At 43.9% G+C, this 27,315-nt stretch overlaps 1 protein-coding gene across 1 annotated transcript in view; it reads right to left on the bottom strand.

Annotated features, from left to right (window-relative positions):
• The window catches only part of SMARCA1 (SNF2 related chromatin remodeling ATPase 1), a 201,705-nt gene that overhangs the window by 3,403 nt on the left and 170,987 nt on the right, over nucleotides 1–27,315 (bottom strand). Inside the window, exons 21-23 of the mRNA XM_088482874.1 lie at nucleotides 26,271–26,389; nucleotides 20,942–21,154; nucleotides 448–555 (exon numbers count right to left, since the gene is read on the bottom strand). Of these exons, the coding sequence (XP_088339000.1) occupies nucleotides 448–555; nucleotides 20,942–21,154; nucleotides 26,271–26,389 (440 nt within the window). The remainder of the gene's footprint in view (nucleotides 1–447; nucleotides 556–20,941; nucleotides 21,155–26,270; nucleotides 26,390–27,315) is intronic.

Genomic DNA, 27,315 nt, shown 5'->3' with positions numbered 1-27,315 from the left:
AATAAACCCCTACCTCCCACAAATATAAATAACTAAATAGAATCCGGCTGTTTGGCCCTCAGGCTTAGCGCCTCCATCACAATCAGACAGACAGAGGCTTGTTAGTATGGTCTGGAAATGACTGCATAAACCAACATGCCTGTAAATGATCTAATCTATTTTGATCGTATTATTATTGAGCATCACAGTATTTTGCTGACCACATTCTGTGATACCGGCTAATAATCTAATATTTGCTGCAATATTGCAGTGTGTGGTCAGCAGAATGTATATGAATTATTTATTTTACTGTGATAAATGATATAGACACACACATTGCATGTCCAAATACTTATTTAACGTAATTTGTAATAAAAAGTATAAATATTCGCTTCTAGTATTCGCAGATCTACATTTACTAAGCATTATTAAACATGCAATTGTGTGTTCCTTAGTAAATATATTTACCGATGACTTTGATGTCTTTTTCTTTTTCTCTGCTCTTTCTTTTTCTTCAATCTCCAAGTTTTCTTTTTCTATCAGGGAAATTAGAGTATTGCAGCGTCTCTGTAGCTCCTACAAAATAAAAGAATGTAATAAAAAATTATAGAATGCCATGTATCAATACTATAGTCTATCTACAGGGATTTTATGGCATAATACACAAACCCATGCCTTTCTCCAGACTCTATTAACTAAAGAGTATTGAATGGAGGCTATTGCAGATGAACATAATTATTAATAACATAACATTAATACAGATGAATCCTCATCTGGCTCATATGGTGTAACATGACCAACGCGCCTGAGACACCTCGAGAAGTGTAGCATACCGTATTGTTCTCTGCATTTTGCATCTTAGTTGAATTGCAGATGCAGCAAAAGCTATTCACAGAATACTAGAGACGCTGGGCTGCAACTGTGATCTAGCAATGCAAGTGTTGCCGCTCGAAGTTCCAAGTTGTTTTATTAATGTGAATAAGATGTACATTTAAAGCATGAAAGACGCTAGGCACGGCCGAGTCATCCGGGACCTGTAGTGGTGAGCAGGACTATTGGACGCAACTGAAGCCACAATGTATGAAGACACATCTGTAATGTAGACTGATTAGGACTGAATGTCTTTTTATTTACAATAAAATATACGCTTACAAATATTTTTAATCTGTCCTCCAGTATCCTAGCAAGCAGTGGCATATCTTCCTATTGCCTAGATGGCCCTCACCAGGGGCGCCGACGAGCAAAGGATCCCTGGTCTCCTTTTATCTTGTCTCCTATGCGCTGCTCTGCTCTATCTCTCATTGACTTCTAATGTGTATCAGGCTTCTTATATGTCCCTTCATATCAGAAACATTTAAAATTAGAGAGACTAAATTTTTTTTTTTTTTACCTAATATATCTCTTCCCCCACAATACCCACCATATACCAATCACCACTCACTGATTCCCATATGTCAATCATGCAGGAGAAGAGTGCCATATCAATCACAAGGCTCTATTCGCAAGGTTATTTGCATATATGCAAATTATCTTGCCCACAATGCATCTAGTTTGTTATTGATGCCCTCTTTTCCTGTGTCGTTGACACATAGAAATTAATAAACAGTTCATTGCATGTATTAAGTGTTATAACTGAAAAAAATATAAATAAATATATATATATATATATTGTCTCCCTATTTCTGCAGGCGTGTAAATTGAACTACCCCCAGTGTAAGCATAGTAAATTCATGTTTCCTTAGTTTGAGGAACTTGCCATGATCCTTGTAGGTTGTGGATATTTCATGTTGGGGAATGGGACAAGATACTTATGGACAGTTTTTATTCTTAGGTTGGTTTTAGGAAAGGACCATTGTGGGTTGTCATCCTAGTGATGTACAAGGTGGAGTTGTTAAATAGCATAATGCAGTATAGACAGCTGTATTTAAATATATTTAAATTACTTTACCCATAATGCATTTTGTTTATTTTTGACGCAATGTTTTAAATCTTTTCCTGCGTGTTTTTTGCATAAATAAATTAATAAATAGTGGGTTGCAATAGAGTAAGTTCTATAAAAGATATATATATTCTCCCTATTTCTACAGGTGTGTGAATTAAACTACCCCCAGTGTGTCTTAGTTTTTTTTGTACCAGTAGAAACAGTCATTGGAGGGGGGCGCCAGTCCCTTGGTTTGCCAGGGGCGCTCGGACCCCTAGATACACCCCTGCTAGCAAGATCACCCAACAAAAGAGAGCATAATATATAAATTGTCCAAACGGGTTGGGTATGGGTTGCTGGCGATCAGGATCCCGGTGCTCAAAATCCCGACTAGGGGGCGAATTTAATTAGTCGCGAAAAGCCGAGATCAGCGAAAAGTGCAATGATTTTGCCTCATTCGCCTGTGTTGGACGTGATGTTTTCGCCATGCGCGGGACACTTACCTCCGTATTCAATTTCAAAACAGGCGAAAACGAAGATAGACGAATGTATTTAATAACAAAACTAGTGAAAAGGGCAGCAAATTTTGGGGAAATCAGTCTGTACCCCAAAAAAAGGCTCACTGACCCTGGAAATCAATATAGAAGAGTATTAATAGTCCTAACAAAAGTATTTAGTGATCTTAAAATGAGTCAAATGCCTGTTATATGTATGTTTGCATAAGTGTGAAAAAATTATATAATGCAATGTTTTTGAGAAAAATAAGTATCGCAGTTAAATTTGGGTACTAGTATATTTCGGTGTCTCTAAAGTGAAGATTTAAAAAATCTCAAAAAAACACCTGCTGCAGCTTCCTGCAATCTTATAGCCCCCCCCAAAATACCTGGCCCCTACTTTTTACCATTTTTCCAATACTTTTTACTTTTACGCCCCAAATGGGACATGTCTTTTTTTGGGGCAAATTAAGATAATGTTTTTGCCCAATTAGTCATTAGGGGGGATGTCCAAAGGGTTCTGAGCCAAGTCCCCACATTTGTACCCCAAAATATGGATTTTGCACATCTTTTCTCCTGCCTTTTGCTAGAGATACTTTTTTGCCTGTTTTTGCCTATGGAGTTTTCGCCTAGGTGAAAACTCCTGGGAATTGAAACAGGCGAAAAGCGCAAATCGGCAAAAACTTGTCGCCAAACGCGGCTTTTCGCCTAACTGAATTTTGTCCTAGATGAGAATACTGACACATGGAGGTAAGTATCCTAACGCTAACTCTACCCCTAAACCTAACCCTCTCCCCCCGCAGCCTAAACCTAACCCTTCCCTCTCGCAGCCTAACCCTAACCCTCCCCCTAGTGCCTAACCCGAACCTCTAACCCTAAGCCACACCCTCACACTTACCAACAGGATGTCAGCGGTCAGGTTACTGTCATCGGGATTCAAGGCAGCATTTCATGGGTCTTAGTGTGGCTGGCATAGGACTGCATACAAGAAGAGGGAACACCCCTTAGCAAATTCATCTAGGATTGAATACAATACATATGTACCGATTCCCTATAAACATACAGTACAAACCATAAATGTGTCTAAAATGAGCAGTGTTTTAGACAAAATGGAATGAAAGAGATAGCTCTAAAGAGCCATTACATATGTATTGTATTCATTCATAGTTGAATTTGCTAAGGGGTGTTCCCTCTTCTTGTATGCCGTCCTATGCCAGCCACACTAATTAAGGGAATCGGTATGTAATGCCTGTGGCTGTATAGCCGCTGGATCAAATACCAACAGCAGCAGCCCAACGGGTCGGAATCCCGACAGCTTCAGGTAAGAAGTCTAACCCTCCCCCCCCCCAACCCTCCCTTAGGGGTGCCTACCCGCTCCTTAGTGCCTTATCCTAACCCCCCTGTTAGTGCCTAAACCAATCCCCTCCTCCCCGCACCCTAAACCTCCCGGGGGGGTGTCTAACCCTAACCCCCCCTAGTGGTGCCTAACCCCCACTTTCCCTACCCTAACCCTCCCAGCAGGGTGCCGAGCCCTAAGTCCCGCCGGGGGTCCCTAACGCTAAGCCCCCCCCCGTGGCTACACGCTAAAACACCCGGCTTACCTTCGCTTGTTAAGCCGGGTGTCGGGATTTAGTAGTGGGGCTAATGATAGGCGTCAGGATTTTGACGCCTATCTTTAGTCCCATGTCGGAATATCGCCGGGCGGGATAGCGCCCGCCTGTATCCTAACTACATCCCGTTTATAGTTAGAGTGAAAAGTACAAGAGAAATAACATAAACTAATGTCTGCTACCCCAGTTGCTGAGGGGAGGGGGAGGCTGTGTGTTTGCATGTCACTCCCAGTGTGGGCCAGAGGCAGAGTGGAGGGAGAGCCCTGGGGTTCTTTATCCTCAATCCTCCTCTGTGTGGTCGCACTGGGGGCTGAATTGTGGCTGGGCTGCTCACAGCAGGAAGCTGGTCATGGCACTCTAAGTGCCAACATAGTCAACATATAGGTCGGGCTGGCCCTAAGGTAACAATTCTACAGTATATTCTCTCTTGATAATGAAGTTTTCCCACACTCCATGTGTTCTCGCCAATCATATAAGAACCTTTATTCTTTATGAACAATGGTTCCAGGTAGTAAAGTGATCGAACAAGCAAGCACTTTACTTCTTCCTGATTGCCAGGACGAGTTCTTCTCTTGGCGATTTTAAATTAATATATTACAGAACAATATGATACGTGGCGATAGGGATTCTTAATTTTCGGGGCAAAGTGTAAATAATAATAAATATGCCCTTTTGGATAATAATGTAAGAAATATTTTAGGCCACACTGTTTAAAGTGCTCTGGGGGAGGGGTCTTTAACCATTATTCTTGCTAGGGTCCCTGGTGAAAACTGTGGTTAATATTCGATTCTGCACCCCTAGTTAGGAATGGCATTATAATCATAGCTTTAACCATCAGTTTTAAAAAGGTGCAATAGCCAATAATTTTAATAGAAGTGATTTTTTACAGTAGTTTCTAAAGATTTTCTGTATCATGCTATGGTTTTTTTCACATAGTATACAACTTTATGATACACTACCTTTATTAAATGCAAATTAACCTACCATTTTATTTTGCGTAATTATCAGCATACAATTAGTACTATAACAGAATACTGACATTTTTTAATACCAGGACTGACACATTTCAATTAAAAAAAAAAAAATCATTTGATATGCAATATGAATAGGTTGAGGAGACACAGACTCAAAAATTTCATAGAAAATTTCCATAGCAAATGACTTAAGATTTCAAAAAAACTTCTGTTGATTCTTTGAGGTTTCAAATTTGTCCTTCCTTACCATATCTTGGGATCTCAAAGAGTAATTTTCATATCCATGTCTATAATGTACTGTCTGAGCATGTGGCAGTGGTACACATTCCTTTTGTGTGTAATACTGTTAGCTATTAGTTACTGTAATGGTGTAGGATTAATTGATTACAAGGTTAATAGATACTGAGTAAAAGAGAAGAAATGAAGATCTTGGGTATATTTACTAAGCTGTGGGTTTTCATCTTTGCCATTTTTTCAATGTTTTCCGACAGGATTGCATCTCACAGTTTATTACAGCCCAGAATCCAATCTTTACAATAGATAGTACCGTGTTTCCCTGATAATAAGACCTACCCTGAAAATAAGCCCTACCCTTACTTTTGTAGCCCGGTCTAAAATAAGCCCTACCCCGAAAATAAGACCTACCTTTTTTTATTTTTGAGCTGGGAACGCTGCAGAGACCAGCGTTCCCAGTTATGCAGTGCGCGGGTGACGTCATGACGTCACCCGCGCACTGAGGATCCTGTGCGGCCGCGCCTGCTGGATCATATTAGATCCAGTCAGCGCGCAAGTGAAAGGGACATCCCGGACGGCGGTGACTCAGGTAAGTACCGTACTTGCACTGCAATAAGGGGGCCTGCATAAAGGACACTGCTACAGGGGGGGGGGGGGCTGCATAAGGGGCACTGCTACAGGGGGGAGGCTGCATAAGGGGCACTGCTACAGGGGGGAGGCTGCATAAGGGGCACTGCTACACAAGGGAGGCTGCATAAGGGGCACTGCTACAGGGGGGGGCCTGCATAAGGGGCACTGCTACAGGGGGGCCTGCATAAGGGGCACTGCTACAGGGGGGCCTGCATAAGGGGCTGTCAATGTTAGTTAAAATAAGACCTACCCCGAAAATAAGCCCTATGGTGTTTTTTGGAACCAAAAAAATAATAAGACAGTGTCTTATTATCGGGGAAACACGGTATAAACACAGGTTGGGTATGAAATAGCGGCAGTCGGGATGCCAGTTGTCAATATACCGACACCGGCAACCCGATGCTCAGTATCCTGACAGGGGTACAAAACTACGCTAACCCTCCCCCTTTTCCCTCTTACCCTCCTTTCTTGCACCATAACCCTCCCACCCCAGACCCTAACCCTCCCTGTTACTGCCTAAACCTAACCCTCCCCCCTTGGTGCTTGAACCTAACCCTCACCCCTTAGTGCCTAACTCTACCCCCCAGTGGTGCCTAACAGCTATCCGTAGCCTAACCTTAACCCCCCATGGTGCCTAACCCTCCCTCCCCCCCACCCCACGGCTAACACCTATCCCAGATCCAGGCCCTGCTATTCTTATGTTCGGGATGCTGGCTGTTGGGGATTCCGGCATCGGGATTCAGGCGCCTATGTTTAGTTCTGGTTCGAGATTCCGACGCAGGGATTTCAACAGCCGGCATCTTTTCTGTCGGCAAAGTAACTACGTCCCTATAAAAACCCCTGATTAAATATGCACCGTCACAGTTTAGAGCCCACCCACAACCCTTCTTAGACTATACTACATCCAAACTATAGAATTATAATGAACATGATATAATGGAAGTCAGTGTAGTTATTTTTTTGGTTTATTTGAGCCAAGAAAAGACACTGGTTTTCTTTTGTGCCACATTGCATTACTGAGATCACCTTCACCCACCAAACAGTAATACAGGTCATAGGGCCAGATTTAGAGGGGACGCAGACGCATCTTTATGCTAATGCTGTGGCTGATTCTGACCATACTAAGAAGGCCACTTACAGCGGCGCTAATCAGTCTCGCACCATCGAAGCTTGCACCACCAATATGGCAGGAGCAATTTCTCCATCTGAACATGGCGTCCTGTGTCAGCGCTACTGCGTCTTCATACACGGCTCCTGTCAGCGACATGCCCGCGGCTGGCTAGCCACCCCCATGTTACCTTCCACAGCTCTTGCGTCCAAATATGAACTTCATCTCTCTGAGGTCACCATCGGGACGCATGCGCAGTACTTATAACATCGGCCAACTGCGTGCATATCGGCATTGCGTGCAATTAGCGTCCAATCAGGCCCATATAGCGGGATGTACTAAATTTGTGGTGTACTTCCTGCCAGTCACCGAAACCTTACTAATCACATATGTACTAACATATGCAATTAGTATCGCAAAGGACAGCTCTTGCGATAAGAGCTGCCCTTTGCGAAGCAGCCGACACCGTGTGAGGGGGTCTCGGTGGGACTCCGCCCCCTCCGAGCCCCGGGAACTTCCTGTTGGTGACCTGTGCAGGAAGTCCCGGGCTCCTTCTCCTCCCTGCACCCGGAAGAAGATTTGGAGGAGAAGGAGGTGGAGGACCCAGGAGGAGCAAGGGCCGGAGACCAGGAGAATAAGGTGAGTGGGGGCCAGTGCTGGGCGACTGCGGGGTGTCGGCGAAGCGTCGGGTGCGGGATGCGGTAAGAAGCCCATAGGCTTTTATAGGGTAACACCAGGGTTTTACCACATTTTTCCTTTATTACATCCCGACCATAGTGTGTTAACTAAATAAAATGAATCTTTATCAGGTAATAGCTTTGTCTACTGACTGATGGGATTACATAACAGAAGCTGAGGGGTAAAACATACATATTCACAGAATATCTGTATGTTGAAAACACCACTTTCAGGCTTCTATGAGACAACCATTAGAAATGTGTATTTAAATGTTCTCTTAAAATAATTTCGAAGGCCAATGCTAAATAATAATTAACTGCTGTTTGTATTCATTCAAAATCACTCCAGGGTTGCAGTGTATGAATAACAGCCAGCCGAGGAAAGGATGAGTAAAGTGGGAGCTGCAGCACAGGAACCCCATGGCTATACCTGACAGCGGTGGTAGATATTAGAATAAAAATGTTTATTACTTTAAATATTTGTATCTTTTCTCCTATTATGCTGCATTACATCAACAGCCTCTTGAACTGTTTGGTAATAGAGCCTGATTTAGAGTTACATACTATTGCTGGCCGCTGTGACCTTTGGGCCTGATTCAGGCCCACTCGCAAGCGTGTCGATGGCCGGGCAGTGTGCACGCGCGTGCGCGAGCCCCGGAGTGAGCGAGAAATCACTCGCTCCGGGGCTCGCAGCAAAACGGGGCGGCTGTCGATGTTGATCGACAGCTCGCCCCGTTTTGTAGGAGGGGTGGGGGAGTGGCTGGACAAACTGAGGCGTTCCTAAAGGAACGCCTGCTGTTTGTGGGCGGCCCTATTGACATCACTAGTGATGTCAGTAGTGAGCTTCCTGCTCTATTAGAGCCGGAAGCTCACTGGGGCTTGCGGCAGACGAGACCCTACCACAAGGATCTCGTCGCAAGCCCGATGGTTGCGACCATCGCGACCATCACCTGGTCGCTCGATAAAGCTGTGATTGGTCGCCCACAGCTTAGCGAGCGGCCAGGGGGCCGGCTCAAAAAAACCCAAAACTCCCTGATTCAGAGCGAGCGCACTGAAAGAGCGTCCGGCTCTGAATCAGGGCCTTTGTACGCAGTGGCTGTGCAATAAGATGCTAATGCCGCAGGAATCGTTTTGTGTAAATAAATGCCTTCTGCCAGCCTCTGTGATCCGCTTCTGTGTCAGAGGATGCATCATCGGATCACTTACGTGAATATATTTGAGTAACTCTCAGATTACTCAGGATAAGGATGGAATTTACGCAGCCGGGGCCAGTAAAGTTGACATCGGCACATATGTGTAAATGAATTCTTATCTTTTCTAAAAGGAAGGATCTTTATTTCTTACTTAATCAGCTCTCACAAGTGGGAAGGATAGTATGCTGAGACTCACAACAATAAAAAACAAAATACAAAGATAATCTACTGCAGCTTGTTCTCATTAGTTGTCTCCCAACCACAGTTTATATCCACATATTTTCCTTAGGAACTTATGGAAAGGTGGTAACAAATAAAAATAATATTTAAATTCTTTCTTATATATCATATATCCTTTGAAAAAAAGTTCTACAAACAAAATGTTGCAAAGTAATAAAATTTAATGATCATAAAATATTTAAAAAATCACCCATACATCCAAAAAGTTCGGGCCATTATGGATGAAACAGATACATCTTAATATACCAGCTTGGGTGAAGGTGGACTCATACCAAACAAGCTCGTAGAAAGCTCAGAAGATGTTATATCCCCGGGGATTCCAGCCGACTCTCAGGCACTGTTCCAGAACCGATTGCAAGGTAAGGTCCCGCTGTCCCCCCTCTCTGCCAATGCGTTTCAACCCAGGAAGGTCTTTTTCAAGGCAATCAGGGTACATCCTATTTGGGGGATCTGACCCAAGCAGCCTAAGCGCAATCATTGAAACATCTCTTTCTCTGTTAAACTGACCTCGGCACGTCTTGAAAACAGGGGGAGATGCGCCCGTTTATGAAAATGCTCCCTGTCGCCACCACTTCCCTGCGCCCCAAACAGGTGCAACATATCCATTGTGTTGCAGACACCGAAGAACACATTAGCAGTACAGATCCTGCACTGATTGGCAACCAAGGAGTTGCACGCAAACCATCGGGTTTACGTACAACTCTAAATCGGGCTCATAGTCATTCTTTAGGATCATTTTAGGGACTTTGTACATTTTTCAGGCATACTTGTGTTTTTTTCTCACCACCAAGTGTATGCTTCATTTCCATATTAATCTATATCCATGACAATAGCTCAAATTTTAACAGGTTGCAAGCTAATGGCAAGGGATTTCTAAATAATATATGAAAATATCAAGGACCAATCTGTATTGACTAATAGCTGGGAAATAAAATATTAACTATGAGTGTTTTTCATCTACACTGCTTCATATGAAAATGTTAAAATGATGCAGTCACTGTAAACTTCAATCTGCTGTGATGGGTCCATCCATACAGTATCTACTGAGTTACAAAGCCTTGAAAAAAACTTCCAATAATGCAAAAGAAAAATCAATCACTGACAGTTCAACAAGCACCGCATCATAACTGCAAAGCTGGTGTATGCTCTATGTATATGTGCTTGTGTGTTTTTATTTTATAAGATAGCTTTCACTTGCATTCTATTATATACATTTAAAGACCATGAATAAAAAATAAAAATGTCTTTGTGAAGACACCATGGGGTAAATTTGCCAATTGTCAGTTTTGTTTTTGGGGGCAATTTTCCGTTGGATTTGCAATATGACCATTTACTAAAGGCAAGCCGGCCAAATGACCGACATTAGAACATCGAAAGAACTATTGATTATTATACATAGATAAGTATACACACCACAGCTTTACTAAGCATCAGTTTGCAAACCGACCACAAACCGCCTGCCAACCAGTGAAGTAATAGATTACCAACTGACAGACGTGCATTGTTCTATAACACATTCTATTGGACAAAGCACTTATTAACATCTCTTTCACATGTAAGTGTACCTTTCCTTTGTGTTTTGTTACTGCAAAACTAAAAGTGCAGTAATGTTACCTCATATAGGATAGGTGCTTGATGGATATCTACACTGGCAATTGTTTAAAAATACAATTGAAACATTTGTCAAAATAGGCTTGTTGAATCATATTGGGGCTTGATTCAGAGGCGCATGCTATTGCAGCCGCAACTGCGACTTTTTATACAGCGTGATTGCATCTTTATGCCCTTGAGGCACCCAATGGTTCTCCTACTGAGACGCCCTCCAGCTGCAGCGCTAATCCACCAGTCTGTGTATTAAGATGCGCCATCGGTCACACCAACGGCATTGCACCACCATATGGAAGGGCAGAATTTCCATCTGAACATGCCCGCCAGTGTCAGTGCAACTGCGGCAAAAGGTGCCATTTCTGACCACGACAAGCCCTTGTCTGCCTAACAACCTCCCCGTCACCTCCCAGGAATGCCACTGAAATTCTTGTCTCTTGCATCCAAATTTGTTCTGCGTCTCCCGACGGTAACCATCAGGACGCATACGTTGTGCGAATTGGACACGTGCAGGCTATAAACATTGGTCGCTTGCATGTAGCATCGACAGTGCATACACCTCTAAATCAGGCCCATTGTGTGAATCATTGCACTACACCAGTATACCACATTTGGTGTACCTTTACAAAATATATTGTTTGTCATGTTAACAATTTTTTCACATAACCAATAAATAAATAAACATTTTAATGGTAAGTATGCTGAAATGAACTTAATGACAGCAAATAATGGGACATTATCGTTTCCTCTTAGGAAGTGAGGCTATGGATGGGTTTGTATGTGTGAGGGTCCTCTCTGCTCCTTCTCCTCTCCCCCTCCATCTAAACAGATAACAACTTAAACAAAGAAGACAGATAAGACAAACACTGAAAAAGAAAACCTATACTAATTATGGGTAAACACTGGCAGATATATTGGCCGATCAATCGGCCAGTGTGTACCAGCGATATGTCAGTGAACAACGTAATTTGGGTGTAGTATGTATTATCGCCGGACGCAGGGCCGGCAGTACAAATCCCGACAGCGGCATCCCGGCAAGGGTGAAAATCCTGATTGTCCTTAAGATAAGTATCGCTAACCTAATTCCCCACCCTAACTCTACCTTAGGGGTGCCTAACCCTAACCTCCCCCCCCAAGTGCCTAACCGTAATCCCCCCTCTAAGTGCCTAAACCTAACCCCCCCCTCCCCGCAGCCTAAACCTAAGTCTCCCGAGGGGGTGCCTAAACTCCTCTTCGCCTAGCCTAAACCTAACCCTCCCGGGGGGGTGCCTAAAGCTAAGTCCCCCCGGGAGCCCTAAACATAACCCCCCTCCCCCGCGCGGCTGCCCGCGCCCGGCTTACCTTCGTTCGGTATGCCGGGCGTCGGTCTTCTGGCATCTGGTAATGACAGTCGTCGACTTTTCGATGCCTGTCATTAGTACCACGCCGGGATTAGAAAGTCTGGAAGCCGGCGGTCGGCATTTAGACCGTTGGCTTCCAAACTACATCACCGTCATTTACAGGCATATCACGTAGGCTGTGCTGCACAGATATATTGGGGCATCGTGCTGTGTGAACGGGCACGACCCCCCGCCCCCCCCCCCCCGGCCAGATGATATTTGTTCAGTGTGTATGAACAACCATTTCAATCTGCAGACATCTGTTAAGTGTGTACCTAGCTTGACACTACACACCACAGGCACACACAAACAAACAAACAAACACTAACAAGAAAGACGAGAATTCACAGTAGACAAACAATGAGACAAAATTTTATCTAAAACAAGACTACACACAAAAGGACAACTTTCAAAAATTTGCTATAGAAGTCACCAAACTGCTCTCTCTAAACTCAACTCTCCTACCATCAACTCACTTCAACGCCTCACTAGACCCTCATAATGTGCTTGGGCGATTTAGGATTTTTATATAGGGGTTTGTGATGTATAAATTGCATGTGGTATGCAGGGGCATATTAAGAGAGGAGGGAGCCCGTGTGCATTCCCCGTCCGGGCCCCCTCATCTCTCCTCGGCAGCCGGCAGTGGACTGAACGCAGCAGTAGACTCTGGGCACTAGTCTGTGCCCAGAGTCTACTGCGCATGAGCAGGTCACTGGGAAAATGGCGGGGCCAACATTTTCCCAGCGATTTTCCCACTGGGCATGCCGGGGTGGCCATTTTTCATACGTTTTTTGCAGGGCTGCAACAGCTAGCGTGGGAAAATATGGGTGCAGGTTGTGCGGTGTGGGCCCCACTGGACCCAGGGGCCCTTGTGCACCCCACACGCTGCACCCATTATAGATACACGCCTTTTGGTATGTTATGACCAGTAGAAAAGCACTAGGAAGTGTTTGTTGGATTTCGGTTGCTTTTCAGTCAGCTTTTCATTTCTATTTGCCGTCTGTTTCCATCGTAAATGATAAACCGACAGACTTAACGCCAGCAAAAACTGACCAACATCGGTCAGTTATTAAATGACACTGAAAACGCCTGAATAATAAATACACATTTTTTGGTCACAAACACGCCACCTATACCAATCGGATTTCAAATCGACACAAAACCGATGGCTAGTAAATTTACCACCACATATGTATTATTATTGAGTGACATCTAGTGGCAGCCTAAACATATATGTACTGCAGGATAATGAATTGCATTAAAACATTAACATTTTCACGTAACTGGACTGCATATTGCTGGAATAGCAGCATATTTAATTTGGGGTTACTATGAAAGTCTGCAGTTTAGCATAAAATAAAAGAATGATATCATCTCACATCCCTACCACTAAAGAAAATAGAAAATGTTAGAAATGATCCGACTTAGCGGGCAATATTGACTACTACATAAATTGTAAGTATGAAAAATTAGCCTGAAGATAAATGTGGTTGATTTCTATTTAACATTAAAGAGAAAATTGCCTTGTACGCAGCTCTACAGAAAGCCTGGTGCTTTCATGTAACCTCCGACCTTGTTTTCCTTTTCTCGAGTGTGTTGTGATGCATCCACTGCCCATGAGCCATACAATAAGCAGATGTGCTCTCAGGCTGAGAGACAGACATGCTATGCATGTAATATTATTAGCCTACAAGATTAATTCAGTTAACTAATGCATTTTCCATTTTCAGCTCCATAAAGGATTGTGATATTTTCTTATGAAATTAGAGTAGAGTGTGAAATATAATTTAGTTTTTCCTAGAAGCAGTAACCCTTTGTGTGACCGATCTGCCTACTCAACAGTAAAAATGACTATCAGACTATGACTAAGGGCCTGTTTCAGAGATATATGCTAACTAGGGGTGAGCGGGTTCGGATTTCTGAAATCCGAACCCCCCCGATCCGAGGCCGATCCGAGTCAGGCTCGACTTTTCCCGCCTGACTCGGATCTGAAATCGAGGCAAAACGTCATCATCCCGCCTTCCGGGTCTCACGGGTTTTGGATCCTATATAAGGTACCCGCGTCGGCGCCATTTTCTCACTCGGCTGTGGACAGTGAAGAGGGAGGGTGGGAGTTAGGGCTGGCTGGGCTGTGTAGTGTAGTGCAGAGTAGTGTTGTGCTGTGCTGCGCTGTGCTGCTGTTGTCCATAGGGGCTGTGTCCACTACTTCAAAGTCCATAGGGGCTGGCTGGACTGTGTTGTGCAGTCAGTTGTCCATAGGGGCTGTGTCCACTCCAAAGTTCTGTGCAGTGTCCCAGTCCTAAAGGGGTGCTGTAGTGTTGTCCAGGGGGTGCTCTGTCCGTCAGGGGTGCTCCCCCCAAGTGCTATAAAAAAAAATAAAAAATTCTGTGTTTGTGAATTGTGTGCGGAGTAGCCGCACGTGCATCAACAAAGTAGTGCCAAGCGTGCGCCTGTGTCATAAGTAAAGGGTCGGCTGGCTTGACCGTTAAAGGGTGCTGTAACCCCCAAAGTACACTCCAAACCAAATAAAACATTTTTTTCTGTGTTTGTGAATTGTGTGCGCAGTAGCCGCACGTGCATCAACAAAGTAGTGCCAAGCATGCGCCTGTGTCCCATAAGTAAAAGGCCGGCTGGCTTGTCCGTTAAAGGGTGCTGTAACCCCCAAAGGGCACTCCAAACAAAATAAAAATATATATTTTTTTGTGTTTGTGAATTGTGTGCGCAGTAGCCGCACGTGCATCAACAAAGAAGCAGAGCCAAGCGTGCGCCTGTGTCCCATAAGTAAAAGGCCGGCTGGCTTGTCCGTTAAAGGGTGCTGTAACCCCCAAAGGGCACTCCAAACAAAATAAAAAAATATATTTTTTTGTGTTTGTGAATTGTGTGCGCAGTAGCCGCACGTGCATCAACAAAGTAGTGCCAAGCGTGCGCCTGTGTCCCATAAATAAAGGGCCGGCTGGATTGACCGCTAAAGGGTGCTGTAACCCCCAAAGGGCACTCCAAACAAAATAAAAAAATGTTTTCTGTGTTTGTGAATTGTGTGCACTGTGGCTGCACGTGCATCAACGAAGGAGCAGCGCCAAGCGTGCGCCTGTGCCCCATAAGTAAAAGGCCGGCTGGCTTGTCCGTTAAAGGGTGCTGTGACCCCCAAAGGGCACTCCAAACAAAATAAAAAAATATTTTCTGTGTTTGTGAATTGTGTGGGCTGTAGCTGCACGTGCATCAACAAAGGAGCAGCGCCAAGCGTGCGCATGTGTCCCGTAAGTAAAGGGCCAGCTGGCTCATTTCTTAAAGGGTGGTGTAACCCACAAAGTGCACTAGTCTCCAACAAAAATAAAAAATTATTTTCTGTGTTTGTGTGCGCTTTAGCCGCACGTATATATCAATATAACATAAATGGAGGACCAAACTTTCTCCGATAAAAATAAAATAGGGAAAGATCAAGAACCACTTCCTCCTAGTGCTGAAGCTGCTGCCACTAGTCATGACATAGACGATAACATGCCATCAACGTCGTCTGCCAAGGCCGATGCCCAATGTCATAGTAGAGGGCACATACAATCCCAAATGACAAAGTTCAGGAAAATGACCTTGAAAAAAACATTTAAATCATCTGAAGAGAAACGTAAACTTGCCAATATGCCATTTACGACACGGAGTGGCAAGGAACAGCTAAGGTCTTTCCCTATGTTCATGACTAGTGGTTCAGCTTCACATGACGATGGAAGCCCTCCTCCCGCTAAAAAAATCAAACGAGTTAAGCTGGCAAAAGCACAGCGAAGAACTGTGTGTTCTAAGAAGATATCACAAATCCCCAAGGAGAGTCCAAGTGTGGTGGCGGTTGCGATGCCTGACCTTCCCAGCACTGGACGGGAAGAGGTGGCTCTTTCCACCATTTGCACGCCCCCTGCAAGTGCTGAAAGGAGCACCCACAGTCCACTTGCTGATATGCAAATTGAAGATGTCACTGTTGAAGTACAACAAGATGAGGATACTGGTGTAGCTGGCACTGAGGAGGAAGTTGGCGAGGAGGATTCTGATGGTGATGTGGTTTGTTTAAATCAGGCTCCGGGGGAGACAGTTGTTGTCCGTGGGATGAAAAAGCCCATCACGGTCATGCCTGGGCAGAAGACCAAACATTCCACCTCTTTGGTCTGGCAATATTTCTATCCAAATCCGGACAACAACTGTCTTGCCATATGTACCATATGTATAGGTGAAATAAGTAGGGCTCGGGACGTTAACCACCTAGGAACATCCTCCCTTATACGGCACCTGCAGCGCGTTCATAAAAAGTTACTGTCAAGTTCAGAAACTTTGGCTAAGACCGTAAGCAGTCCAGGGACACCTAAATCCCTTTTTCCTGTTTTATCCAAGAAATCGGTGGATGAGGAGGATGAGGACGACATCTTGCCTCCGTAGAGCCAGTTTGTGCAGGGACACATTAATTGCCAGCTTGTTTTGTGGGGGCCCAAACGAACCAATCATTTCAGCCACAGTCATGTGGAAGACCCTGGCGCTGAAATGATTGGTTTGTTAAAGTGTGCATGTCCTATTTATACAACATAAGGGTGGGTGGGAGGGCCCAAGGACAATTCCACCTTGCACCTCTTTTTTTTCTTTGCAGTATGTACTGTTTGGGGCCTAGTTTTTCAAACTGCCATCCTGTCTGCCACTGCAGTGTCACTCCTAGATGGGCCACGTGTTTGTGCCGCCCACTCGTGTCGCTTAGCATAGTCATCCAGCTACCTCGGTGCAATCTTTTGGCCATAAAAACAATATTGTGAGGTGTTCAGAATAGACTGGAAATGAGTGGAAATGAAGGTTAGTGAGGTTAATAATTGCATAGGAGCAGAAAAACCCACAAATTCTGTGATTTAAGCTGTTTTTATGCTTTTTTTAAAAAAAATACAGATCCAAAACACAAAACCCAGAACCCAAAACACGGAAGGGTGGTTTTGGCAAAACCAATCCAGATCCAAAACACGAAGAAAGATCCAGATCCAAAACCAAAACACAAAACACGAAAAGTGGCCGGTGCACACCCCTACTGCTAACGTATTTGGAACTGCGATCTCTTACGGATCGCAGTTGCTAAAATATGCTAATGCCTTCCAAACTTTAGCCAAGCATAGGGACGGCCACTACTGCCTTCTCATATCTGTCTGATGACGTGCAGCAGTGTAAACATTGGTAACATTCTTGCACATTGGCCAGTCACGAGGCATGTAAGTCAAGTCACAAACACTGCAACTCTCCTGACATGAAAGCACTCTCATGCTGCGAAGGAGATCATTATGCACATCCATGAAGCGGCGTTTAAACAGTCAGACACGCATGCGTTTTTCTAACCACCCCCCTGAATGCTGACTACCTGTCACTCACTTTGCAAGTGATTCCTATGTACGAGAGTAATCGCAACGCAATTGTTGCGCATGCATAGTGCAGCGTTCATGCATACGTAATAGCAAGCACTTGTTCTGCAAAATATCAGCATTATGTCTGTCTCTGAATCAGGCCCTGAATCCGTATGGTATAACGCTGCAACCGAATATGAATCTAGAACATTTATCTGAAACTTTGCTTCCATCAGGGAAAGACCCTATAACCCACAGTGAAACATGACAGCCACCTGGTCTTGGACACTGGTGTATGTTGCCAGTATTGTCCAATTCAAAATGGCAAAGGGTCATCCCCTTTTAAGGTTGACGTGTCTCAGCCAACTGGGCAGCAACAGACTGTTGTCTGGACAATAGATCATGTGATTTTTCACACTTATACCCCTTTTCCACCAAAATCCTGGGCCGTACCCGGCTTAGACTCCTTTCCACTGCACCCTCGGCCTGGGTTTTTCCAGGGTTCACAACCGTTTCCACTGAACACGGGTAAGCCCAGCAAAACCTGTGAATGTCATTAAAATGGCCTTAATTCAGGTAATTTTTAATGACATCCACATTTAATGACATTTTTAATGACATCCTTTATTATTTCTTCTTATTATTATTATATTATTATTATTTTTTTATATTTATTTTATTTATTATGTATTTAATTATTATTCTTATTATTTATTTAATTTAATGACATTTTGGATGACATCCTTTATTCCAGCTTCTCCTCTGTTCTCTGGGTGATTGCATCAGCAGCCAGCACCCTGGAAGGACCAATCAGCTGCTCTAGCAATTACTGTAGTGTCACCGGGTTTTACCCGCTAAAAACCCTGCTCGATACCCGGGAAGAAATCCTGGGTCACTAAGCTGAATCCCAGGTAGACACACAATTACCCGGGTTTTTTAGGCAGTGGAAAAGGGGTATTAGAGGGTTTGCACGTAAATGGCACCTTACAAATTGCACAGGTGAATGTCGGGACTATCTTTTCCAGGACTTTCACACAGAAATGCATTGATGTCTACCTCAGAGCCAATAAACACTGTACAAGTTTTGCAAATAGGCTAATTTTCCTCTGGAAGAAAAACCTGTTGCTGTCAAGTGTCAAACAATAGACTGAAAAGACCACTCCTCTGGTTATGCTGGCCATACACGCTGCAATTATCGGGACGATCCGCCCGATATCGGCGGATCGCCGCGATAATTGTAGCGTGGGGGGGGGCGACCGAGGGTTAAATATTGCTCGGTCGGGCATGCTGGATTGTCCAGCATGCCCGTCCGATGCGATATTACCCAGTAAACTGTCGGCCGCATCGGGCAGTGTATGCCCAGCGTGGCCGACAGACAGACATTTCCTGTGTTCCTTCCTACGGAAGGAACACAGGAAATGTCTCCTCCCCCGGGGGGCGGAGCGCAGATGTCGGGCTATACACTGTGAGATTTCTCTCACAGTGTATGCCGCGGACATCTGCGGCTGGCAGCCGGTCAGATAAAATGTCTGTCGGTCTGACAGACATTTTATCTGGCAGTGTATGCCCAGCATTAGTAATGCATGAATTGCTTTGCACATGACCTGTTACATTTCCTGATCCACATGAAGACTGGTAGTGAAAAACACTGGTGTGAAGTTCTGGGAAGATAGAAGGTGAATCACAGGTCCATATCAATCCTCCCCCATGAATCTTAAGTGGAACTGAAATGCTGATCCCAGTAGGGTAGCAAAGGGATTGCCTTCACAGCTTCAAGCAGGTGGACAGTATGCCCATCAAACAGATTGTTTTATGGAGGGCTGGGTTGATAATTTAATTGCAGACAAAACCTTTTTTCCTGTCTTCCACGAGGAGCTGAAACCAAGAATGCCATCCTTTTTAATTTTAAAGAAGCAATTTGTTTCATTTTGGAAACAATTTTATTTTGATGGGAATTCTTATTTTAAATGCAGGGATGGCTATTGGTACCAGGTTTGCCCCCAGCTATGTTAATTTATTTATGGCATACTGAGAGCTTGTTACCATCTGGTCCCAGAAAAAGCTGAGATAAACCTGGTATGTTGGTTTTAATTTATTGAAATTTTTTGCATTTGGTAACGGGAAAAATTTGCATTTTCTAGAATTTTGCTTTAAGTTAAACATAAATAATTATAATATAATTTATAATACATGTTTGGTATCTTACAACTAATTTACTGAAAATCCATTTTCTACATTTGTGTATAAAAAAAAGAGGTAAAAATAAATACAAAAAAGGTGTAATAAACTCATGAATTACAATAACTTTAAGCAATTATATAGCAAACATCATAGAAATTGTGTTTATTCCTAGGCCAATTTAAATAAATTTATGTTTTTTTATCAAAAAACATTGAAAAATATTTGAAGTAAAGAACGCCAACAGGTTTTGTGCTTACTTTATATGCACTTGATTCATAGAATATAGTAAAGCTGTATAGACCCGTTGGACATTCCACTCAATCTCGGTACATAGAAATGTGATGGCAGTACATATGATAGTGTAATTCTGTGACGGATGGAATCCCCATCACCCAACAGTAATATGCTTATAAGAAGCTAACTCGGTTTTTAGACCTTAGGAATCTTTTAGGGTGCAAATAAGATGACTTTACAGCTTACACCTTAAAATTAGTATTTATTACACAGGATCATAGATGCCATGCCAGAAGTGAACTGTCTCGGCTGGGAGATCTTTAAAAGTACATAAACTGCATAACTAGAAGGATTTAATACATCCATCTATCCCCTCTCACAAGATGCAAGTAATAATGGCCAGGATAAAAAATACCATGTGTGGCCCTGGGACCAAAAGTGGCAAGTGCGGGAACCACAAGTGCCATTTCGGACAGAATCTTTGGAAAGCAAGTAGCGTGTTAAGAGGGCAATGCAGGTGTAAATATATAAAACTGTACATACCATTAGCATAATAGAAATTACACCCAACGCAGGTTTAAAAATAAGACATATATACGTATAATACTAGTCTAAATATAGGAAACAGTATAAACTATTAGCATAAATAAGAGGTCACTGCAGGTCAAAATATAAAAAATTGTATACACTATTAGTATATATAAATGTGGAATACAGGTGTAAATAATAGGAAAGGGTATGCAGTAAACTATACAGTAAGTAAGAGGACACTGCAGGTGTAAATATAGGAAACGGTATAAACTCTTAGTATAAATAAGAGGAAACTGCAGGTCTAAATATAGAAAACGGTATATTGACTATCAGTATAAATAAGGGCACTGCAAGTACAGATATAGGAAACAGTATTAGTATAAATATGAGGGCACTGCAGATATATATATATATATATATATATATATATATATAGGCAACTGTATACACTATTAGTATAAATATAAGAGGATGGCAGATGTAAATGAAAAATATGGTATATACTATTAGTATTTATAAGAGGGGAATGCAGTTATAAATATAGGAAACGGTATACAGTACGAGTATACAATAATAATACAAACTGATAATACATACCATGGCAGTCCTCGACTTGATGAACCAATCAAACCTAAATTGTGGAGCATTTCGGACGCACTGCCGTAATTCTTCATATACATTTTCTTTGTCAAAACCCATTTTATGCAGCATGCATATCAGAAACCGGTCTTCTTCTTCTGTGTAGTTTTTTCCTTTGTTTGTTCCATATTGTATCCTTAGTTGATGAAAAGGGGCCTTGTACCTTGCAATCTAAATACAGTGAATTCAGTAATCATTAATTATCTGTTTTTATTAAAAAAGCACAATCTGTTCATTTCCACACAAACCACGTTCCTGATACATTTGCATCTTGCCTTCTGATGCCTGAGCAAATGTCATTAGAAATCTAATGTTGCTTTTATCCTGCAGCTTAACAAGACTTCAGACAGTTTATGCAGGAATAACAAACTATACCTAAACCTATTTTTGCTTAATTACAGTAATGTTTTTTTTGTTTGTTTGTTTTGCTTGTGCAATGCAGCTTTAAATGTATATTAATGTATTCCAATGCCAAAATACAGCACAATAAAGTCTACTTTCCCTTTATCTGTCAACCTATGGACTTGGATATACAGTATAGCGCCTCAGCTGGGGAATGATCAAATCACAGCTTTTCTGTGGGCCTGATTCAGCAAGGAACGTAGTTGCTACTACGCACGCAATTGGCCGATTGTTGCGTTCTGCGCATGCATCGCAGTGCACGAACCAGCCACTGCGATCGGGAAGACCCATTACAGAGCGATTGACAGGAAGTGCCGTTTTAGGTGGCGACAGGGGGGTGATTGGGCGTCTCAATGGCGTTGCAGGGGTGTGCATAAATTATCCACTGCAATGCCCTACGCAGCCTGAGGCCTGATAGCGTGCGCTGAAGTTATAAATATCTGAGTAAGGTCAGGGCTTGTGCAAGTGTACATGAGGCTGCAATGGTACTCTATTGTACCGATGGTTTTGCAGTCCTCCTAAGCATTATGGATGTGTGGTGAGTAAAGTAGGTGTCCTTATACTATGCTGCGACGGCAATGTATTAGCATACTATGGCAGTTGAACTGCGTGCATAATCGCAGTTGTGATCCGTAGTGAATCAGGCCCTGTGTTCTTTTGGGCAGAATTTAAACCACTGTATTTATTAAAGACCATAGCACATGTAAATCATTGCAAAAATGCCCTTACAAATTGCCAACACTTTTTTTTTTTTTTTTTTTTTTAAGACTATAGTTTGTGAGATTTAGCAACCTGCAGCTTCACAAACAGAGAAACTGAAGCGGTTGAATCAAGTGAGATAGCTCCTTGTACCCCATGCCGGTGGATACTATGGTGATTAAGTAAAAAGTGACTGCAGGGCGGGTGTAGAGGGTGAGATACATCAAATCCAAAGTAGATTCTGAATTAAGGACCTCATTCAGACCCGCTCGCTTGATGCATACTCAAATTCGGGAAGGCAGGCGATCGCACAGCAAGGCATTAGCACGCCCACTATGTCTTGGCGTGCGATCGCTTTGTGTATGCAGACCCCCACCAGCCAGTCTAAAGATGCCCACTTCCGCAGGTCATCTCCAGGAAGTGTATGCAACCATCAGTACATCAAGTACCATCGGAAGTGAATTCAGCGCATGTGGTTGACTATATCCTAACGCAAGCACTTCAGTGTGAATTACAACCAAGTGACGTGTAGTATGACGCTGCCTGTTAATTATACACGCCTCTGAAATGGCGTTAAGACTCTCAGGCACGCCTGCATTCACATCTCCCCATTTTTAATGGCCAGCCCCTGTTGCCACCCACAAACGGCTTCTCCTGTCACTCATTCAGCCGGGCTGTCTATGCGCGGTGAGTGAACGCTTCACGATCGCTCACGCTGGTTCGCACACGCGCACTGCGATGCGTATGCATGCACGCAATGCAAACGTCAGCAGCCTGCGTGCGAACGCTTCCTAGCGAGCGTGTCTGAATCAGGTCCTAAGTGCCAAGCTCTCCTGGCTGAGACAGTATATACCAAGAAGTCCGGTATATCTCTACAAATTCAAAGGAAATTATTTATTAAGTATAAAACTCCAGTTTCAGTTTTCGCTAGTGCTCTGTGATCCCTACTTGTTATCAATACATTTTGTTTCTACCGAAGTGTTTAATAAAGAAATCATGTGATACTTCTAAAAATAAGCTGTTCTGTGTGCGACCGAGTCTGTAAAATCATCACAACAGACCGTAGTGTAGAAAACAGCTGCTGACACTGTAACGTAGCATTTCGTATGTAGATACAGCTGCAGTCGCACACAGAACATACACATGCAGCATGTCATTTTAATCATCAAAGTCAGCTTGTGCATCTTCTTCGTACCACATTGTGAATAAGATGCACAAAAAGAAGCTCAGCATGAGCAAACTCGCACAGGATTAGGTGTGACTAAAAGGGCAGTTTAACGCGACTGCAGTTACAATGACGGAGGACTCATCTGTACTTGTTTATCTTAAACTTTGCACACAGAAGGCATTATAGGGTAAATGTAGCACTTCACATTGCGGGGCTGATGCAAAGTGAGAACTACGCAGATTTGTGTGATTCTGGCATGTACCTTCATCTGCAGCTGAAGAAAGGGAAGGGGACTGGACACTGCAACATACGTAGGCAAAGTACAGTAAGAGCATGCTAGTGCAATTGAGGACACATGCAGACCGGCTCACAAGGCCTGATTCTGAGCTGGGAGTAAAGCAAAAAAGAGCAGGTAACTGTGGGTCTGATTCAGCACAGGACAGACTTGCAAAGCCGCACACAAGCAGCTTTGCAATTCCGTCCTTGGAATTATGTTATTGCAGCAGGAGGCGTCACGCTTCCTGCATGTATTAATGATCCCAGCTACGTCCATCAGCAATCTGCGATCAGCAGCGAACTGAATCAGCCCCTGCGCACCTTGACAAAACCATGTTGCACTTCAGGTGGGGCAGATTTAAAATGTGCAGAGAGATTTAGGGCCTGATTCAGAGCCGCTCGCTCTGACAGAGCGAGCGGCTCTGAATGACCACCCACAGCTATTGCGTGTGGCCATGATGATGGTCGCGATGGTCAAGACCATCGCGACCATCAGGCTTGCGATGAGACCCTTGTGGTAGGGTCTCGTGGCCGCAAGCCCCAGAGAGCTTTCGGCTCTAACAGAGCCGGAAGCTCTCCACTGACATCACTTGTGATGTCAGTGGGGCCGCCCTCAAACGGCAGGCGTTCTCATGGGAACGCCTCCGTTTGGACAGCCACCCCCCGGCCCGCCCACCAAAGTGTCGATGTTGAGTGACAGCTCGCCCCCTTTGGTGTGAGACCCGAAGCGACGGATTGCCCGTCGCTAACCGTGTCTCGCACATACGCACGACGGAGCCGGCTCCGTCGTGCGCATGCGTGTGGGCCACCATCGACCCGGTTGCGAGCGCTCAGCGCTTGCGACCGGGTCTGAAACAGACCCTTAGATTTGAGAGGTGTGAGTGCAAACTGACATCATAATTTCTGTGTAAAAAAAAAAAGCTATCCAGCATTTGTGGGCTACATGCAAAAGCATCCAGTATTTACGCTGCATGCAAAAAATAAAATAAATGTATGTGAACCCTTTTTATTGCAACATGGTTTGTCATGTACTCAGGGCCTGATTCAGCAAGGAACACACGGATGCAGACGCACGCACCTGACCGCTGAGAGAAAATGCTAATGATTGCATGCGCATGGCAATTGCAGCACAAAGATGCAGACGCCCAAAACTACATAATGCCGCACCCTATATCCTCCACTAATGTCCGTACTGATGCTCAAGGCTGAGAAAACATTGGGAACATCGAGTAACATCGGACCCGCACGCAGACTAAGGTAGACCTGACCCTGCCGTAGGCTTTGAGAGACTTCCTGCACTCAGAAGGATGCCAGGCTGCATCCAGCATCTCAGTGGCTAATTTATGCACGCCCCTGTAGCAGGGTGCGAACGCACTGGCACGCCTGCGTTCGGCCGTCCACTCCCCTTATCCACCCACAAACGGCACTTCCTGTCAATCACTTTTCCCTGGGTCTGAGTATCCACTGCGCTCGCTTTTGCGGACGCAGTGAGCGGATCGTGCACGCGCACTGCGACCCAGATGCATACGCAGAGCGCAAACATCGGCCGATTGCGTGCGTCTGCATCCATGTGTTCCTTGCTGAATCAGGCCCTCAGTTACTTGCACTTTTTTGCTTTACTCCTGGCTCAGAATCAGGTCTATAGACAGACAGGGGGGATGCAACAAGCCTTCTAACGAGTGGAGAATTGGACAAGTGTAAAAGTTCCCCATAGAAACCAACCAGCTTCTACCTATAGAATGTAGTTGATAAATGCTAGCTTGAGATAGCTGTAATATTTGCTGGTGACAGGTGCACCGATGATGATGGTTATGACAGTTATCGTCACTAAGAAAAGCACACTTGTGATTGACTGATTGTATCTACTGCATGCACGGTTTTCTTCGTTGGTGCTATTATGCTTTTATGTGCTTTTATGTGCATGTTTTAGCAAAAAAAATGTTTGTCTTTTTATTTGAACATGGGATGGAGAACTGTTTATGTTGTATGAGAGAGCTTTGTGACGTTTTGTTGATGCCCTAGCAGCTAATGTGCATATTACTAGCAAAACAAATGGTATAAAACAATGACTAAATATATATGACATACTGTATATGCCTGGCTTTAACCAGGCACATATGCTACCGGTGTCAACCTGCAAGCGTCTTGAGTTAGTAGCGGCACACAATTGCATTTTTGTTCTATAGTCTATGCCTTTTTTACTGCAACCAACTCTGCATCATGCCGTATACCTTCTCACATTCTGCCCTTTTCACAAGTAGAAAAATATGGCTGCAAACTTCAATGTATTTACCAAATTCCTTGATGAAAAATGTTCAAACTTTTCTTGGTCTGAGCTTTGTCTTTCACTTACTTTGTTAACAGACAATGGGGCTTATGTAATAGGTTTGAGAGCTGCAGCTGCTGCGGAAACTCCTGTGAGTCTTCCTGTATTTTTTAAGTGCCTTAAAATTATTGCTGCTTCAATAATATGGGAAGACTTACAGGAGTTCCACAGCGGCTGCAGCTCGCAAACCTATTACATATCCCCTTATACGTGTAACCACAGAGATCCATTTATCCCTTGACCTGTTTAATGTGTACTGCACTTTCTCTCCACAAGTATTCTGTTCAGACCTCAATGGAGGGATAACTACACACATTTGTACAAATGAATCATAAAAGACACCAGATTTCATAGGAATGCATATATTTTATACATCTTGAGTATATATTTGTTTTATTAAAAAAAATGACAATTACTTTTGCATCCAGTGCTTTTTTAATGCTGATTCTTCTTTGAATCCTTGCTTCACCTCTTTCGATCTGAGCCATGATTTTCTCAATATCCTGTAATTCATTGCAACGCTCCCAAAACACAGCTGAAAACAAACACACTTTATTTGCTAAACTTTCAATTTATGCATACATGGGCATAGATAGTGAACTATGAATTCAGCCATTTCCCCTTTTTGCTTACAATCATGAAATGTTTGGGACACAATGATTTGTTATCCAAACGACTTGTCGACATGTAGAAGATCGATAGAATGTCGACATCAATATGTAGACATGTATTTAGGTCAAAGTGGTTGACACATTCAAAATGATTGGCTGCCGATCTGCGAGCTCCATTTGGCTTGCGGACAGCGCCAGATTTGAAATGACTGTGGTGCTTTGCCGTTGTCTCTCCATCCATGGATGTCTGCCGGTGCGCCAGTAATCAGCTGGCGACCTGGCACCAAATCTTATGCATGATGAATAATCCCGACAGCCGGCTTCCTGACTGTCATATCCCGGCAAGGGTATAAAGACAGGCGTCGATATGCCGACGCCTGTCATTAGACATACACTGGGAAACCGACACCCGGGACCCCGATCGAAGGGACGCCGGGCGCTGAGCGCGGATCGCCGCGGGGCGGGTGAGGGTTAGGGTTCTCGGAGGGACATAGGGTTAGGCCCCCCCGGGAGGTTAGGTTTAGGCTAGGGGAAGGGGGGGGTAGCGTTAGGCACCCACCGGGGGGACTTAGGGTTATGCACTTATAGGGGGATTAGGGTTAGGCACTGGGGGGGAAGGTTAGGGTTAGGCACCCCTAAGGGAGGGTTAGGGGGTAGAAGTAGGTTAGTATATACTTACCTTTGATGATCAGGATTTCCTCCTCTGCCGGGATGCCGCTATGAAACTAGAGCAGCTGTCACTATAGGGGATCATTGATCTATGGCCCTGATTCAGAGCCGGACGCTCTGACCAGAACGCTCGCTCTGAATCAGGGCCCACCTCCATTAATATGGAGCGTCCTCCTGGACG

This window comes from Taudactylus pleione, unplaced genomic scaffold (assembly GCF_031769625.1).
Source record: "Taudactylus pleione unplaced genomic scaffold, aTauple2 ptg000296l, whole genome shotgun sequence".
NCBI lineage: Eukaryota > Metazoa > Chordata > Amphibia > Anura > Myobatrachidae > Taudactylus > Taudactylus pleione.
Note: the sequence above shows the minus strand (reverse complement) of the source record. Positions and strands in the feature narration are given on the sequence as shown.